This window comes from Macrosteles quadrilineatus, unplaced genomic scaffold, assembly GCF_028750875.1.
Source record: "Macrosteles quadrilineatus isolate MER2022 unplaced genomic scaffold, UCM_ALF_1.0 Scaffold_7__1_contigs__length_78375512, whole genome shotgun sequence".
In the NCBI taxonomy this organism is placed as follows: domain Eukaryota; kingdom Metazoa; phylum Arthropoda; class Insecta; order Hemiptera; family Cicadellidae; genus Macrosteles; species Macrosteles quadrilineatus.
This window is the reverse complement of record NW_026542600.1, coordinates 65,372,666-65,389,361: the sequence shown is the minus strand read 5'-3', so window position 1 is coordinate 65,389,361 and position 16,696 is coordinate 65,372,666. Positions and strand designations below refer to the sequence as shown.

At 33.0% G+C, this 16,696-nt stretch overlaps 2 protein-coding genes across 2 annotated transcripts; one reads left to right on the top strand and one right to left on the bottom strand.

Moving 5' to 3' along the window:
- Positions 1–187: 187 nt before the first annotated feature.
- LOC128997766 (phenoloxidase 2-like) lies at positions 188–14,179 on the bottom strand. The gene is made up of 13 exons (XM_054423440.1): positions 14,101–14,179; positions 11,438–11,575; positions 10,049–10,241; positions 9,080–9,306; positions 8,058–8,260; positions 7,197–7,347; positions 6,029–6,130; positions 5,269–5,433; positions 3,917–4,045; positions 2,777–2,965; positions 2,234–2,369; positions 1,253–1,485; positions 188–560 (listed from the first exon to the last, which is right to left on the bottom strand). The coding sequence occupies exons 2-13, from the start codon at positions 11,555–11,557 to the stop codon at positions 330–332; spliced, it is 2,079 nt and encodes a 692-aa protein (XP_054279415.1). The 5' UTR covers positions 11,558–11,575; positions 14,101–14,179; the 3' UTR covers positions 188–329.
- An 880-nt stretch (positions 14,180–15,059) lies between these two features.
- LOC128999056 (uncharacterized protein K02A2.6-like) lies at positions 15,060–16,316 on the top strand. Its single transcript, XM_054425412.1, has one exon. It carries the CDS (start codon positions 15,060–15,062, stop codon positions 16,314–16,316), a length of 1,257 nt encoding a protein of 418 aa, XP_054281387.1.
- Positions 16,317–16,696: the final 380 nt, after the last annotated feature.

Here is a 16,696-nt window from a genome sequence, read left to right as displayed (position 1 = left end):
GATTGCTGTAATATTTAGTTCTTGCAAATTTTATATTGAGAGTTTGGTATTCTTTGCAGGAAAAATATTTTTTTAATTCTTTATTCCTATTTACAATTAGTTTGTTTGACTCGGTCAAACAATATTTTGAAGTTCAGGTAATATCCAGGATGAGGAATGAGATTTTGTAAGGAAACAAATAAAAAAATTTAAATGTTTAAATTAATTTACTTGATAACTAACAGTAAATTAACTGATAATGATAATAATGTGTTAACATAATTGAGGGTTAATGTTTTATCTTCACAGTCCATGGTCGGGTCCAAAATCCATAAAAAGCTACGCAAGGTTTATACACGATCGGTCTTCTTTGGAACTGTTCTGTCTAGATGTTTGATAGTTACATCGACTACAGCCATGTTTGGAGTGATGAACTCTTGCAGTGTGTTGACACCGTCACGAGGCAGACGGTCGAAGGGGTAGCCCATAGACCTCTTGTCTGGGTACTTGCTATCACGCAGACCGCAGAAACTAGCGGCGTCGTCTGTACACTGCTTGCCTCCAGTGTTGGTTCTTTCAACCTGGTAAAAAAGTATTATGGTTCACAATTTGCATGAGAAACTGTGGATTTTAATTGAAAGTGGTGTAAGTACCTATTTAGATAATCTGCGGATTGTAATCAGCAATGACGAGGTGTAATCACGTTTATCTAAAGTCTATACTCAATCAACCGTTCTGCTGGGTTTACGTCTTAATAAATCAGCTGGCTATTAATATTTACGAAGTTGTATCATGCGTTAAGCAGAAGATAGCAAACAAAAACATAATTGTATGTCCTAGTAGAGCATGATTATGGCTCCTCTTTGGTGTTCAAACTTAAACTTCAATTTTTAGCAGGAATATTGGTGGTTTTATCCTGTCATGAAAATTCAAACTGCCTTTTGGACAAGATGCTTTACAAAATCAGAAATTGGCATAATCTTTTTTTCTGTTAACCCAGATAAATCAGTTTTGACATTTATTATCATAAAACAAAACTTTTTACATTTGCTAGTTTAATCAAATGGAACCATTAATCTGTAGATATTCTACTAATATTATTTTTATTTTGATGTTTTATGGTCATCCAATTCTTTAATTCTGATGGTAGAGAGCACTTCGAAGTTATGAGGGATTTTATGCTGATGAAGGATAGTGTGTGTCTTAATTCTTCTTATCAGTTAACTCTGATAATATTAATCTTATTTGTCCATCCAAGAATTAAACTACTTACTCTGTCATCCTCATAGTTGGAGATCATAACAAACAGCTGACATGGCATTCCCTGAGGTGTTCCACGGGGCACTAACATGTGTTCTGGCCAACCACAGCCGCAGAAGTTGAAATCCTCCAAAACTGTTCCTGCTGCTGGTCTTCCTGCCTCTAGGTTACGGAAAGTTCTTTCGAATGGGATGGTGACTGATGAATCCTTTGATTTGCGCTCAATAACATTGGTTCTAGGCTTCACTGAAATATAAATTTGTGATTTATTACAATTCTCAAATTTAACTTAACCCTTCGCCTCCCGAACTATAGGTGGATATACCCGCTATCATTTTGCGCATAGCGGACGGTAGGCGGATATATCTGCCTATCTATTTTGGCTCCATGGAAGGTTGGCGGATATATCCACCAATCATTACGACATCTATTGTTTTAGTTGATTATATATAACAACAATAATTTTTGTAAAAACGGGTTTTCATTCAGGTATATCTTTAAACCATGTACTAGGAATGTTTTTCTAAAAGAATTTTAAAAAAACTAACAAAACAATATTAAAAAAATTGGACAAAAGTAGGCCTACTTGCATAGGTCAACTATTTACAACATTCTATAAATTACAGATGTGAAAAAAATATTAATTATTTTTTATTAATTTTGCTGTCTGTATACATATTATAGGCCGTCCGGGAAGTGTTAATTTTTTTTTGTGTTGTTTATTTTCTTCAACATTTAATGATGATTAATTATATTTTCAATTTTTATTTTATGATATGAGTTGTTTTTACTTTTGATGCTCTGATGATTTATTTATTATTTATATAAAATACGAAACATTGGAAAGACCTTTGTGAACCAGGTCAATTAAGACCCCTAAGGCAGTTCATTTATAAATGTTTAAGTTTGATGGTTAAACAAATTAATTTATTTTAGAGGCTGGTATTATCTGTATTTAACTTGCAGATAAATACTATATCAGAGAGTTACTTACATGTAACAGTAAACTTGTCCATTTCTATGAATAATCCCTTTTGGTCTCTGAACAGGAATGGCAGGCCTCGCTCATCAAACTTGGGGGCCAAAAATATTCTACAGGTGCCCATTCTCTGTTGGCCACTGTTTTCAACCTGGAGGAGTATGAATTTATTTAATGATAATCACATCTACAAGTAAAAATTATAAAAGATTCCCCAAATATTCAAATGATTGATGTAATTAATATGCCGGGGTACTTTAAAGCATAAAATAAAATTCAAATTCACCTAAACCAAAATGCTGAAATGCTTGGAAAACAACAGTGTTTTAGCTGTATTCATCAAGGAAACTAAAGGAGTCAATTTTGTTATCATAATTTGAAGAAGTGGAGAAAAATTAATGATTTAAGAACAAATCAATTTGTTATACTAGGTAACTTATACTTTGCACAACATGTTTTGTTAGTCTTAGATCATTATAATCATACATAAATCCTTTCACATAATTACTAGTGTTTATAGTACATATTGTTACATTGCAAACAAAAATTTTAAGTTACCGTAATCCTGTATGTGAAAGGTATGTGTTGGAGATGAGTAAACCGGGCATAGATGTTTCCACGAGGAGTGAAGTCGAGCCCTCGAGAGAGATCCAGATCACTTTGTTGCCAAAGAGTCACTAGCAGATTGTCCGGAGAACCTTGAACCTTTATTTGAGCGGATGTCACTTGCACACCTGCATAGTTCAACTGAAACAACAATCACCGTTACAGATCCACACAGAAACAGAGCCTTCATTGAAAGGTTGGCAATAAATTACTGATTGATAAGTGAAACTCTATTTTTGGTGAGAAGATCTGTGGTAAATATTATTAAAAAATATACAATGAGCGGTAAGGTGGACTTATGTTAGTTTTAAACAACGACTAAATAAAAGTTAGTAATCAAAATCATAATAAAGGGCTCTAGGACAGAATTTTTTTAAATTTTGTTTTTAAAGGATAAACAGGCTTACCTGTACATTGTACATAGGGTGAGTCTTCTCATTATTACACTCATTCATATACATTAATCACATACAAAATTGAAATATTTAATGGTCATAGACCACTTCTGTCAACCAAAAGGAAATGAAGAATGTAATGGTAGGGTTGCTACAGTATAAATGGGTTGCAGTAGTACAAATCATTCAGGTTGGCAACTCAAAGATTCACTACCAATGTTGTCATTCAGAAGAAAAATTGTTTCTTTGTTTGTTATTGGAAAAGTGGTCAGTGATCATGAAATATTTTAGTTTTGTTTTTGAATTTTTCATGGACTTGAAAGATAGTCACCACTGACTTAAGATTAATAGTGTAATAAGTAAAAAAAAGAGAAAAAACAAAAAAACAAATAAAATCAGAAAGGTTAGAGTGTTTGTAAGGTTAAAAATTCAACAGATATTTTGATCAATTAATACATGTATTTTCAACACAATGATTTTCATACTTTTAGGTTAGATTCTTAAACTGCCATTGTTTATTCACTTAATTTAAAAGTACTAACAATTAATTGCCAGGGTAGCCATTGTAAAGCTAGTCTTGAAATCTAAAAGTTTCTGGTTCAATCTCAAGCAGAGTGACAATTGATAAGACCAGGGTTTGGACCGTTTTCTAAAAACGTAAAACGGCGCAAAAGAACCAAAAGTACAAACACTTTACCCTGTCAGTGTTGTAGCGCGGCAGCAGGTTCTTGTGCTCCTGGAAGACATCGTCTACGAAGGCGTGCCAGCGGTAGAAAGCCGGGTCTCTCATGGCCGTTGCGGGGTCACCCATCACTCCGAAAGTTTCCTTAAAAAAATTGTGATTCTTTTAAAGAAATATGGTCAAACAGCACTGACTTTGTATTCCGAAATAACTAATGAAACTAAAAGTAGCCTATCCATTTATCCTATAAATCATCACTAAAGAAAGACTAGGGTCTCAGGCCAAAATCGAGCCGGGCCAATGTAATTAATTAACTTATTTCTCTTTTGTCTTAACTTCTATCCGTGTCTATAATATTAAATGAAAATAAAATATGAATAAATATTGTATTTATGTATTTTGTATTATTTCATATTTTATTTACAGCTTGGGAACAACCCAACACCAACTCAACCTCAACTGCAAGAAACAAGAAAATATTTTGTTATTAAGGCATTCTTTTCCATGCTGATAACTTTTTAATTAACTAAATAGTTAAATGACTACAAGTTTTCTATAGAATTTACTTAATGTAAAAAGATGATCAAAAATTCAGTTAACATTTCACAATTTTAGGGCCTGAACACAATTTTAATGGTTGATTGGCCAAGACTGCAAGCAAGAAGAAAATTCTATGTTTCCATGCAATTTGTATCATATTCATTTCCCTGCCTCCTAAGTAAAAAACCTCACACTTGCAATAGCATTATTAGCTACATCATCATAAATACATTTAATGTATCTATTATTGGCATTAGTACCATTTTACATAAGAATTATTAACGACTGTAAAAATTACATATCATGTCATACAGTAGTATAGATAGACCTAGTGCAAGAGATAAAAATCTAAAAACAACTGATCTTAATAACTAATAAATTTAAAGAGTTTATTATAAATCTATAAACTCTAGTCAAACAATGTAACAATTAAATGTTGTCAGTACTACAGTCAGTAGATGACTGACTGGCTCTGGCTAGTGGCAGTGAGGCAATTGCTCTGCTGTGTCTTTATTCTTAAACATCGTGAACATATTTGATATTTAATTCGAATCTGAGAAATTTAATTCCTCTGCATTAATAGATAATATAAAAGTGCTTCTTTGAAAATAAATTATAGTTATTTTTTGGCCCGAACAAATCTCTGATCTGATCCAGTTTCTCGGGCCTTCTGTTGGCCTGACCCACCACCCGAAAAATTCAGTGACCCGCAGACCAAAAATGTATGGGTTTTATGTCTAATTACTTTCATCAGTCTAAATCTAAATGAAAGAAAAACTTTGATATTGAGCTAAGGCACCTCTGCCAGTTGCTAGTGGAACACTTACCAAGTGACGACTGTCAGGATCATGAGACAGAGCGATGGCGACGTGACCGATGTTGTGAAGATCTCCGTACAAGAATCTGTTGACTGACAAGATACTAGACTCCATCATGTCACCCAAAATGTCAATGCCTTTTTCCTCGTCCAACATTTGAGTTCTTCCGTCCGCCTTTACAAAACTTAATGTTAACTTGAATTCTTGTATGGTATCTTCAAAATAATTGTGCAAAGAAGTAAACAAATAGGAAGAATATTCTCAGAGTATTACATTAGGAAGCAAGTAATGTTCAGCAACTTGACAAAAGTTATGAGATTTACTTTTTTAGTCTCTGATACAAATTCCTTATTTAAGTACTGTATCTTTCTATAGAGAATAATATACATATATATAGCATATGTAGTTTGCTATTAGAAAACCCGCTAGAAGTCATAACACTACAGAATTGGCAACAAACATTGAAATGTAACCCAAGTTATTCTTGGGGAGACTTTCCATCTCAATTAGAAAACAAACAAAGACGCTAATGCTTTTCATGTCTGTAATAATCCCTTAAAAACGCCATATTCATCACCAAAAACAAACTTTAAACATAAAAATTGAGACAGATGCAAGAAAATGTGGCAAGAAAATATAAACTGATAATCCATTCATGCTAGAGATTACTGTTCTCTGTTGTAGTAGACCAAAGCATTTTAGTTAATTTATTTTAATTGAATGTGTTAATCTCTTGTTTTGTGACCTGACTATTAATAATTAGACTTACAGTGATGACAGATCCAGTGTGGATAGCTTGATAGAACCGATCCCGCCAACGCTCCATATCTTGGATATCAAACTTAATCTGGTCAACTTCACGATTAACATCCTGAAATTAAAAATAGGATAGACATAAATTCTTATATATATTTTATGATGAAACACACTTACAGTACCTAATTAAAAATGATTGATTTTCCGTTTCTGTAAATGTATATATGATTGATGAGTTAAAGCTTATTTATTTTAATGGATCATTTTTGAAACATAAAACATTTAATTTGTAAAATAAAACAATAATTTATTGTCGTCAATTTCAATTTGCCTGATTCTGATTGGATTCTCACTAAAATAAATTCTTTTAAAATGTCACAAAATTAGGTTTAATGAATAGTTTTGCTGCTACAGGGTAGCTAATCATGTGTGTTGTTTGGTAACATCGTAATAGCTAAGTATTAAATAAATAAATACATCAAATTTTATCAAAATGTATCCATAAACAAGTAAACTACAACAGTTTACAAATTTTGAAATTTACTATTTTTTCAATTTCTTTTTAAGCGCCCAGCAACGCTTCAGTGTATTATATTGTTTTTTTTTAGTTTTACAAATTGGTTTGGGAAAAATTGTAAACATTTTATATGATGATAAAAAATTAGGAAAAGCCCATTCTTACCCCATAAATCCCCATTCCCATAGTCTGATCATGCTGGTTTGCAAACTCCTTTAAAGAAATGTAGGTTTACATTTTTTTTACCAAATTTCATAAAATCGGATGTCTTTTACGAGTTATTGTGCTAACGCACATATACTTATGAATTTAATGGATACTTTTGGCATCTGGGGATCTCAAAACGAAAGAACAATTCCGTCTTGGTATTACCATGGGCCCTATTTCCTATATAGGAAATTCACTAAAATACTCATATGTGTTTGAAAATACAATACAAATTACAGTAATTTAATTTCTTTATAGAATTCTGGCAGTATTTATTTGTTAAAGTATGCTTATTAATTTAAAATCTTGATTTGTGAGCAATAAGTCACATAGAAGACAACAGTGAGGTAAATTTTAATAAAATTGTATATATAGTTCAGTAACAGATTTCACAACTTAACTGTGAACATATAATTCATTTCAAACTAAGAATAGCTTTTTGGCAGTTTAAACTTACAGAGAGAATGGTGTTGGAGGTGCGAGGAGGCCAGACACGACTTGACACAAGACTATCAAGTTTGGGGAAATATCCCTCCGGAATTGGGTCCCTCCAGTTGAGAAGACGCTTGGTTCGGGCAAGATTGACACTGAATCTTTCAAAGTTGTATCTGTGGAATTTCATTGTGTGTCAGTAAATTTGAAATACAAATTATTAAAATACTGAGTCTTCATCAGGTATGTCATAATCTAAAAGGTAAATAAAATTAAAACCATAAACGTTAATTTTTTTACATTTATTATTACAATACTACCCTTATTAAGTGACATTACAATTGCATTAAAGAGATCAATACATGCATTTAACCTCTTCCCCTCTTCTCAACGGCTAACACATCAGTGGCGGTTCCAAGGAGGAGCTACAAGAGCTAAAGCCCTCCCCCCCATTAGCATTGGAACAATAAAATTGTACATACATTTGTCCTAAAAACGTAACAGAGATTTTTTGATACAGTACAGTAGAAATTAAAAATGGCTTTACAAAGCCACCAAATTTTCTGGGGGGCTGTCCCAAACCCCCTGTTAGCCCCACCTTTGCCAAGGACCTAGAACCGCCATTGGGCTAACAATCAGTTTTATTCAAAATAACACTATGTTAATTGCATACTTCACATATGGCAAAGGTATCGGTATATATTACTAGAAGAATATTTTTTATCAAAATTAGATAAAGGATTAATTTCAGGTTATGAGTTTCATAAACACCAGGTAGCAATATTGCTATTAAGCTTAAAGGTTTAATAATTTAGACAAACTAAGCAAATTTCTACCACAACCCTCCTTTGTTAAGATGGTTGCTTAAAAAGATACCACAACTTACCTAGCCATGATCTGTTGGTGCATGTAGTAGAACAGTTCCCCTCGACGATCTTTGGCAACAATTTCACGAGCAGCCTCAAAGGGGTACACAAGATGCCAATGCCAGTGATGCAAGTTTATTCCAATGTCCTCACGGAAGTAAGCAACCCTGTGTTCTTCATCAAGATCTGATGCAGTATAATCCCGAGGAATCACCAGAGGCATCTGACAAATCAATTATTACATTTTACTCTCACGGCTTTAAAAAAAATAATAGTTTAATAATTAGGGGGCCCAATGTGAATATTTCCCCCACAAGCTATTTTAGCCCCGCAACATATTTATTGAGAACATCAGCCGTTTTTGTTGCAGACGGGAAAATACTGTAATCTCAGTCTTCCGGTAGGGGCCCCATCAACCGGAAGACCATAAGATTTCAGTGATGACACCGGCCGCTTAAGCCTACAAATGGTCACAGGAATAAAAAAGAATGGTTTAGTTGTCTTGTAATCCTGAACTATGTTTTAACCCTTCACGGACGGGTGACGGATATATACGCCTAAGTCTTTGGCGATAAAGGACGGGTGACGGATATATCCGCTTATGGTTTTTAATGTTCCGGACGGGAAGCGGTTATATCCGCCTTCTCTTCAGACAGACTGGCAGGCGCTTGAGCAGTAACCGGGTGTTTTGCGGTACCAAGGCGCCACTTTCCTGCTCTCTCCATGGCTGCGCTCTCCCCCGCATACCCCCCTCGCTCGCGGGCCAACCCCTCTTCTGCGCCACCCCCTAGGCCTCATGTTTTTTTGCTAATTTTGTTGCTCAGCAATTTTCTCAATAACAAAACTAAAACAATCTGTTTTACTTTGAAAAAGACACATATAATATATATAAGTGTGTGTGAGTTTGAAAGGATGGTGTTTTTAGCCTCTGGGGACCTCAAAACAAAAAAGTCCCGGTTCCAGGTCTTACCATGAGACCTACGGTAATAGCTTATTCCCTATATGGGAAATTCACTAATAGAGAAAGTAAAACAGTACCCACCCTACTTCCACCATCTTGCACAATATTGGACTCTTCTCTAGCTCTTGAGAACACACCAGAATCCATATACTTCTCTGGGAACACCTCTGCGAATGAAGGCACAGGAAAGTTCTTGGTGTCCTTTCTATGAAGAAGAGCAACGGACAACGCATAGAAGTAGAGGAAAGAGTTGATTCGGTCACGAGCGTAAACGGACAAAGAAAGGAAATCTTCAAGGGTTGGTTGACCTGTTAAAAAGAAAGAAATTGTTTGATACGGTTGAAAAAGAACAAAATACAATTAAATATGTTACAGCAAAGAAAGGTATTATTTCTATATTTAAAACATTTTTGAATATGTATATTACATGTATTATTTACATTCAATGTGTATATCCAATATATATTATACTTAAATCAATCATAAACAGGTTATTCCAAATTTGCTATTTGACAGTTATTAGATTTAACCTACACTAGACTCATATTTTGTTTCCCTTTTAGTAGGAAGCTAAATTTAAACAATGGAAATGCTAACTCATGATGACATTGATTTAAATGGAAAGTGAAGGATTTTACAGTGTGTAGAAAGATAACTTTTTTTGTTTTATTCAACAACAATAAAACAACTATCAAACTACTGGTACCATTATCACCAATTATATTAGAATAACTTATTAGAAATTTTGGATAAAAAATCTGAATTTTAAATCATATTCAGGACACAAATTCCCAGATACAGTAAGTACTTTTGCCACTGAGCTGATATTTTCTAACTAAAATAAATTAATAAATCTTATTTGAGTATTTTATTATCAATGGAAAGGGAAACACTGATAACTGTCTCCTAGTTTAATTTTATATAGGGTTAAATTACTTCTCATTTCATGTAGTAATATTTGTCATCTATCAGTATCAAAATAATTAGCTACTGTACCTTAATTACTGATAATATGGGAAAAATTCAAATGCTTTAATAGTTTCCACTTACTCATGAAGGCATCAATGAGGGCAGCAGCCATCCGACGATGGTAAGGAATGAAGAGAGAGAAGTTGTCCTGGCGACCAAGAGACTGGGGTAAGGAAAGATCAGGAATGTTGATTTTCTTAATCTGAATCCTTTCCTTTGTTTCCTCTCCAAAACGGTTGTTGAGTTCATCTTGCAACGGCTTGTATCTATCAATCTGTCAAAAGAGTTTTATTTGTTCTTAATCTTAACAAATTCCCCTCTACCATGCAACTAATAGGTCTCAATGTGGGAGATGAGGAAGCAAATTTGTTAATAATTTGGAATAAAAGCAAATTATACATTTTTTGTTGGTTTTATTACATATGCTGTACAATGAATGATTGAACTGGTGTGATTTTAATGTTGTTTACAAAAACAGGTAAGTTAACATAGGTAGGTCTACTTAATATATCTATTAACAAAGAGAAACAAATTATGTTAATTAAAATCTAGCTTTAAACCTCAGGTAAAAATATTATAGCATAAAAATTAAGGGGAAATATTTTTAAATGATGATTGCAAATAAAATAACCAATTGAATGAAAATTAATAGTTTCTTTATTAGTATAAGTTTCATACACTACATTGTAAGTTTATTTTTTTTATTTTTACAGCGTTAAGTAACATTTTACATAAAACTTGAGTATTATCCAGTTTGGTTAGTCCACAAGAAAAATTTAATGATTCATAGAACACAGCAAGTTCTTATAAGGATTTCAAAGTAATAATGTTTTTTTTTTATAAACAGCTATTGACTTTATGAGGATCAATTTGCAAAAAACACACACAGATAATTTCATATTAAATAACAGTATAAATATGGAAAGTATAACAGTATAAATCAAGCTTTTTAGAATAACAAACTTTGTTACAAAATATTGGGAGTGTGTGCAATACCTTGCCGGCACATACTACTCAGTATCATTTTATGACCTCACAGTTTCAGTTTCTTACTCTTTACATTTATATTAAATATAAACTATAATAAATTGTGTTGTTGGAGTTACTTTTTAATTTTTATCAGGTAAGCTTTAGTCCTGTGTGTCTCTTCTACACCCTATGCATTTAAGAAACTTTTATGTTTGCTATTACCATATAAATCTTTAAATTACAGTATGAGAGAGCCACACTTTGTAAGGTTTTTATTTTAAGTTTAATGTATAACTAAATGTATACATTATAAAAAAATATATCAGTTTACCTCTTTTGAGTTAATATAAATTGGTTAGAGAGCAGTTACAGCGGTCTTATAGAGTACATAGTAAGAATGTTACATAGAATCTAGCTGAACATTGCCAGCTTAAAATCTTGATTTAGGGTTATGTTAATCAAAGCTTTACAGAATGATTCTATTTTACTTCAAATACTTACAAGGTATTCCTGAGGTATATCAAACACTGCCTGTTGAGCACCCTTGGGCATGAACGTGGGCTCGGTGGGACGCTCAAACAGCAACAGAAGATGTTCTTTGATTTTGTCTGCGGAACTCATGTTGACAGCAGTAGAAGCCTGGAAAACAACACAACATTACGGTATTTGAATATACAAAGCTAACACATAACAGAGTAATTACAAAAGTTATTTTTAAGCTAGCTGGTACAACCATAGATATTGTCACGTCTTGGCGCAGTTATTGGCACTTATAAAGTAGTCTGCTGTTCTATAAATATATCTTACACAAAATTCTCCTAATTGGTTATGCTGATAAATCAAACAGACCTAAAAAAGGATTATTGGCTTAGTTTGTCTCTATCATGCAGTTTGATAACTTCAATGCAGTACTTCAAATTTCAAACAAATTTCCAAAATAAAAATGAGTTTTTTAGAATTATGACTTTTATTAGCCATTATAAATTATGTTAATGCGTATTAAATTATTACCTAGACAAGACTCTCAAATCCAGTGAAAAATTAGTTATTTTTAGTAAGTGGGAGAAAACTTAGACTTAAAAATATATATAAATCAATTTAAAAAAACAAGTTATTAATTGCTTTAAGGTCTATCATCTATATCCATTCTTTAAAAATGTTATACTTTTGATTAATTTTGTCCCTAATTTAACTTCTCATTTTAGTTTTTAGTCTACCTAGAATAAGAATAAGAGTAAGAATCCTTTATTGTCATTAGACCTAGTTGTGCAATAGACATTTTCAAAGCTATAAACTAAAATACCCCCGCCGCAGCAAACCTGCAGACTAAGCGAATTTCAACTCGTCTCATTACATTTTTGCTCAAATATTTCCATAAATAAGACATATTTTTATTCCCTGTTTAAATAACATTAGATTTAACGAGTGCTTAGGTTTGCTGCTACGGGGAAGGTAAAAAGTGTTTTTTGACTATACGTCAATAGTATAGGATGAAATAAATAAATTTGCCAAATTTTATCAATATATATCCATAAACAAGTAAACTACAACAATTTTCATTTTCTCCATAAGAATAACATGGGAATTTTAAATTACACTATTTTTTAATTTTCTCCGTGACCGTTAGGCATACAACAGCGCTTCAATATACTAAATTATTTCTTTTTTTAAGCTCTACAAAACGGTCTAAAAATAAATTGCAAAATTTTTTATTTATAGGGTCAAAAATGGGAAAACCCCATTTTTACCCCATAAAACCCCCCATAAACCCCCGTTCCCATAGTCCGATCATGCTGGTTCGCGAACTCGTTTGAATAAACGTAGGTTTACACGTTTATACCAAATTCCATCGAAATCGGATCATTTTTGCTCGAGTTATCGCGCTAACGGACACATATATAAATATATATATATGAATTTGAACGATTTGTGTTTTTGGCCTCTGGGGACATAAAAATGAAAAAGTAAATCGGTCCCGCGCCCAGTTCTTACCATGAGACCTACGGTTATAGCTACTTCCCTATAGGGAAATTCGCTAAAATGTAACAGAGTCATGAACATTTATCACAGTGGACCTTATGTAACATAGATGTAAAACTTAGCCTATATCACAGATGAGATCACAGTTTTGAATTAAGAATAAATATCATAAAATAAAAATAGTTGAATAACAATGCATGTTACTTAATTAAAATCTATAAAATCAGTAGCACTCAAATGTAAAATATGATTAACAGAATAAAGTTGGTGCTTTAGAAGACCATTTGTTGCTTCAGTTTTAAAATTAGCAAAGGATTCTATATTTCTGACATGATGAGGTAGTATATTGTACAGTTTAAGCCCTATAACTTTAGAGCTTTTGGCTGCTTTGGTCAATCTACAAAAGGGAATGTCAATTCATGCTTGAGCCTTGTGTTGTGTTGTGGCATTACATTACATAACATTACATTTAGCCGTTTCAACAAGAATACAGATCATTTTTTTACTAAACTTTACATACCTCGTCTTGCAGTTCAAATATAGTGTTTGATGTCCACTACAGATGTTTCGCCACAAATTGGATAAAATGTTTCTGAAACCACTTGAGAATGCCATATATGGCGAAACATATGTAGTGGACACCAAACACTATATTTGAACTGCAAGACGAGGTATGTAAAGTTTAGTCTATACTACGCAGTTCAGGGGCTACAAAATGGAATTTAATATTTTTTTCCATCTAGTAGAACATAAAAAAACATATCAACTAAAGACAGTTAACACTTTTTCAGTGTCCTATAATCCGTAACAGTTTAATTGCATATATCAACGTTATTTTCAAATAAAAATGTCATGTTAAACTACTCATGAGTTAAGCTCTTGTGTAAGTTTCATCTTAAATCTAAGTGAGAATCGATCTTTTCAACTAGTCTCACCATGTATTAGGTACTACAATATTTAAACTATATTTGCTGCCAAAAAATATTGTATGTGTGTTATAATTGAGTAGTTTTTATGCGTGTTATATAGGAAATAAAGTCTTGATAAATATGTATATGAACTATAAAAACTCTAGTAAAAATATCCAAATATCCATTTCATACTGTGCCAACTCAATAATACAGATGAAGAAATATACCTTTTGTTAGATTAAATATATTGAAATAAATTTTTTTATTACTTACCTGAGCAATAAGAGTAGAAGACGGACTGAAGACAGCAGTTCAGGCTCTTGGTTTATATACCAATTCACAGGATGTGTCTTAACCACAGGATTGATAACACACATTGAAACATTCACGTAGGCCTATTTATTTTTGTCATTAAGGAAATCTTGTTTATCAATATTAATGAGTAATGCTTAATGTTAAATTCATCAAAAACAAATATTAAAACCTATATCCATAGATAAACACATAAAGATATACAAAAAACAAGATTTATAGAATACATTTTAACAGGAGAATAACTAAATAAATATAGTAAAACTAACATAAAGCTTACAAAAAAAATAAATAAAAAAAATAAAACTTAAGTCCTTTTAATAAAGCTCTGTAGGACTACAGTATATTTAACTGTGTACATCCGTACATGTTAATAAGGAGTTGTAATCAACATATGATTTCTTAACACACATGGTTTATGTTATTGTTTTTAATGTTTATGTTTATGTTTATATATTTTTCATTCAGTTAAAATGGTTGAATAAAATGGGTTGTACAGTTCCTTGTATCTTGTTATTATATAATTTAAGGACGTGATAACTGGCGACGAGGAAAACCAAAATGGAGTCAACTGACATTACATCACATTTAAACAGTTACAAAAGGATAAGAACGTCAATCAAGGCACAATTGACTAAATTAACAAACAAGCTGAACAATCATGAAATTGATCCTAGGCAAGTTGACGAACGTCTAGAACTTCTGGACTCAACATGGACTAAATTTCTTGAAGTACAAGATTCGCTTCTCAATCTCTCACTGCAAGTGAGAAAAAGTACAGTCAGATAGACAAAGAGGCACTGGCAATTTACTGGGGATTGAAAAAGTTCTACCAGTATTGTTATGGCAGAAAGTTTATCCTTGTAACAGATCATAAGCCACTTGTTTCAATCTTTGACCCATACAGAACCTTACCTACTATGACTGCCACACGTATTTTCAATTACGCTCACTTCCTCTCTGGCTTCGATTATACTATTGAATATAGGAACACCAAATCACATGGTAATGCAGACTACATGTCTCGCTTTCCTAATGAGCATCCACCGACAAATCAAATCGATCAACACGAAGCCTTTTTCATTAATCAAATTGAATCAATGCCTGTAACACATGAAAATATTGCAAATGAAACATCTAACGACAATGACCTAAAACCTCTTTTGAAAGCACTTCAAGATGGCACGGATTTAGAACATATTGGCTTGAAGAATAATGAGTATTCACTTCATGATGGCTGCATTTTTCGTGGTTCCAGAGTAGTAATTCCTGAAAAACTACAAGGAAAAGTACTCAATGAACTTCATTTAGGACACTTAGGAGTTGTGAAAATGAAAAATCTTGCAAGAAGTTTTTGTTACTGGAAACACATTGACCGTAACATAGAAGATCTAGCAAAGTCTTGTCGTCCATGCTGTTTGAAGCAGAATCTTCCTGAAAAAGTAGATGTCCATCCTTGGCTGGTTCCATCAGGACCTTGGCAACGAATACACATCGACTTCGCAGGTCCAATTTATGGGCAATACCTTTTTGTTATCGTTGACGCCTATTCAAAGTGGGTTGAAGTCATACCAACCAAAACTACAACATCTAATTGGTGCATTCAACAGCTCAGGAAACTCTTCTCTACCTTCGGTTACCCGTTCACGTTAGTCTCTGACAATGGCCCTAACTTCACATCATCTATTTTCAACCAATTTCTACAAGCTTGTGGCGTTACACACAAATTCTCTGCCCCCTATCACCCTGCAACCAACGGACAAGCAGAGAGATTTGTTCAGACTGTAAAGAAACAGTTAATAGCAATGGAAAATGATGGAGGAGATTTGCACTTCAAAATAAATCACATCCTAATGTCACTAAGGAATGCCACAAATGCTACAGGGTCCTCGGCATATGAACTTATGTTTGGGAGACGAATAAGGACAAGGCTGGATCTTATGAAGAGACCCCAAGATCACACAGAAATGCCCGACGGATGTACTAAAATCAAAAGAGAGTTTCGGGTGGGGGACAGAGTTCAGGTGCGCAATTTCGGAAAAGACGGAAAGTGGAAATTTGGAAACGTAAGAAGGAGAGAAGGATTGGTGCATTATCAAATCGAGATGGACAATGGGCAGGTTTGGAGAAGGCACATTAACCACATTCGGCCGTGTAAATTTGAGGGGGAGGATTAATAAGGAGTTGTAATCAACATATGATTTCTTAACACACATGGTTTATGTTATTGTTTTTAATGTTTATGTTTATGTTTATATATTTTTCATTCAGTTAAAATGGTTGAATAAAATGGGTTGTACAGTTCCTTGTATCTTGTTATTATATAATTTAAGGACGTGATACATGTAATGATAGTTAGTAAAAAAAAGCTTCATTATTACATTAAATTTGGGATTAGAAAATCATCCCTTTTTACTTTCTACTCCAATACATATACTTAAAAAAAATGTGTTGTTTTGGTTAACATTTTGGAGTTTGGGCAGAAATATCCGTTTTTTGTCCCCCTGAACCCAAAAAATAAGTGGTTCCTGAAGTGATGTCTGTGAGTGGGTGTGTA

What these genes read in the sequence shown, in the direction of transcription:
- LOC128999056 (XM_054425412.1), top strand. Translation starts at nt 15,060, where the DNA reads ATGACTGCCACACGTATTTTCAATTACGCTCACTTCCTCTCTGGCTTC.
- LOC128997766 (XM_054423440.1), bottom strand. Translation starts at nt 11,557, where the DNA reads ATGAGTTCCGCAGACAAAATCAAAGAACATCTTCTGTTGCTGTTTGAG. An exon ending in CCTCATTGATGCCTTCATGA is followed by an intron (nt 9,307 to 10,048) that starts GTAAGTGGAAAC and finishes TCTTTTTAACAG; the next exon opens with GTCAACCAACCCTTGAAGAT. An exon ending in CCAACTATGAGGATGACAGA is followed by an intron (nt 561 to 1,252) that starts GTAAGTAGTTTA and finishes CTTTTTTACCAG; the next exon opens with GTTGAAAGAACCAACACTGG.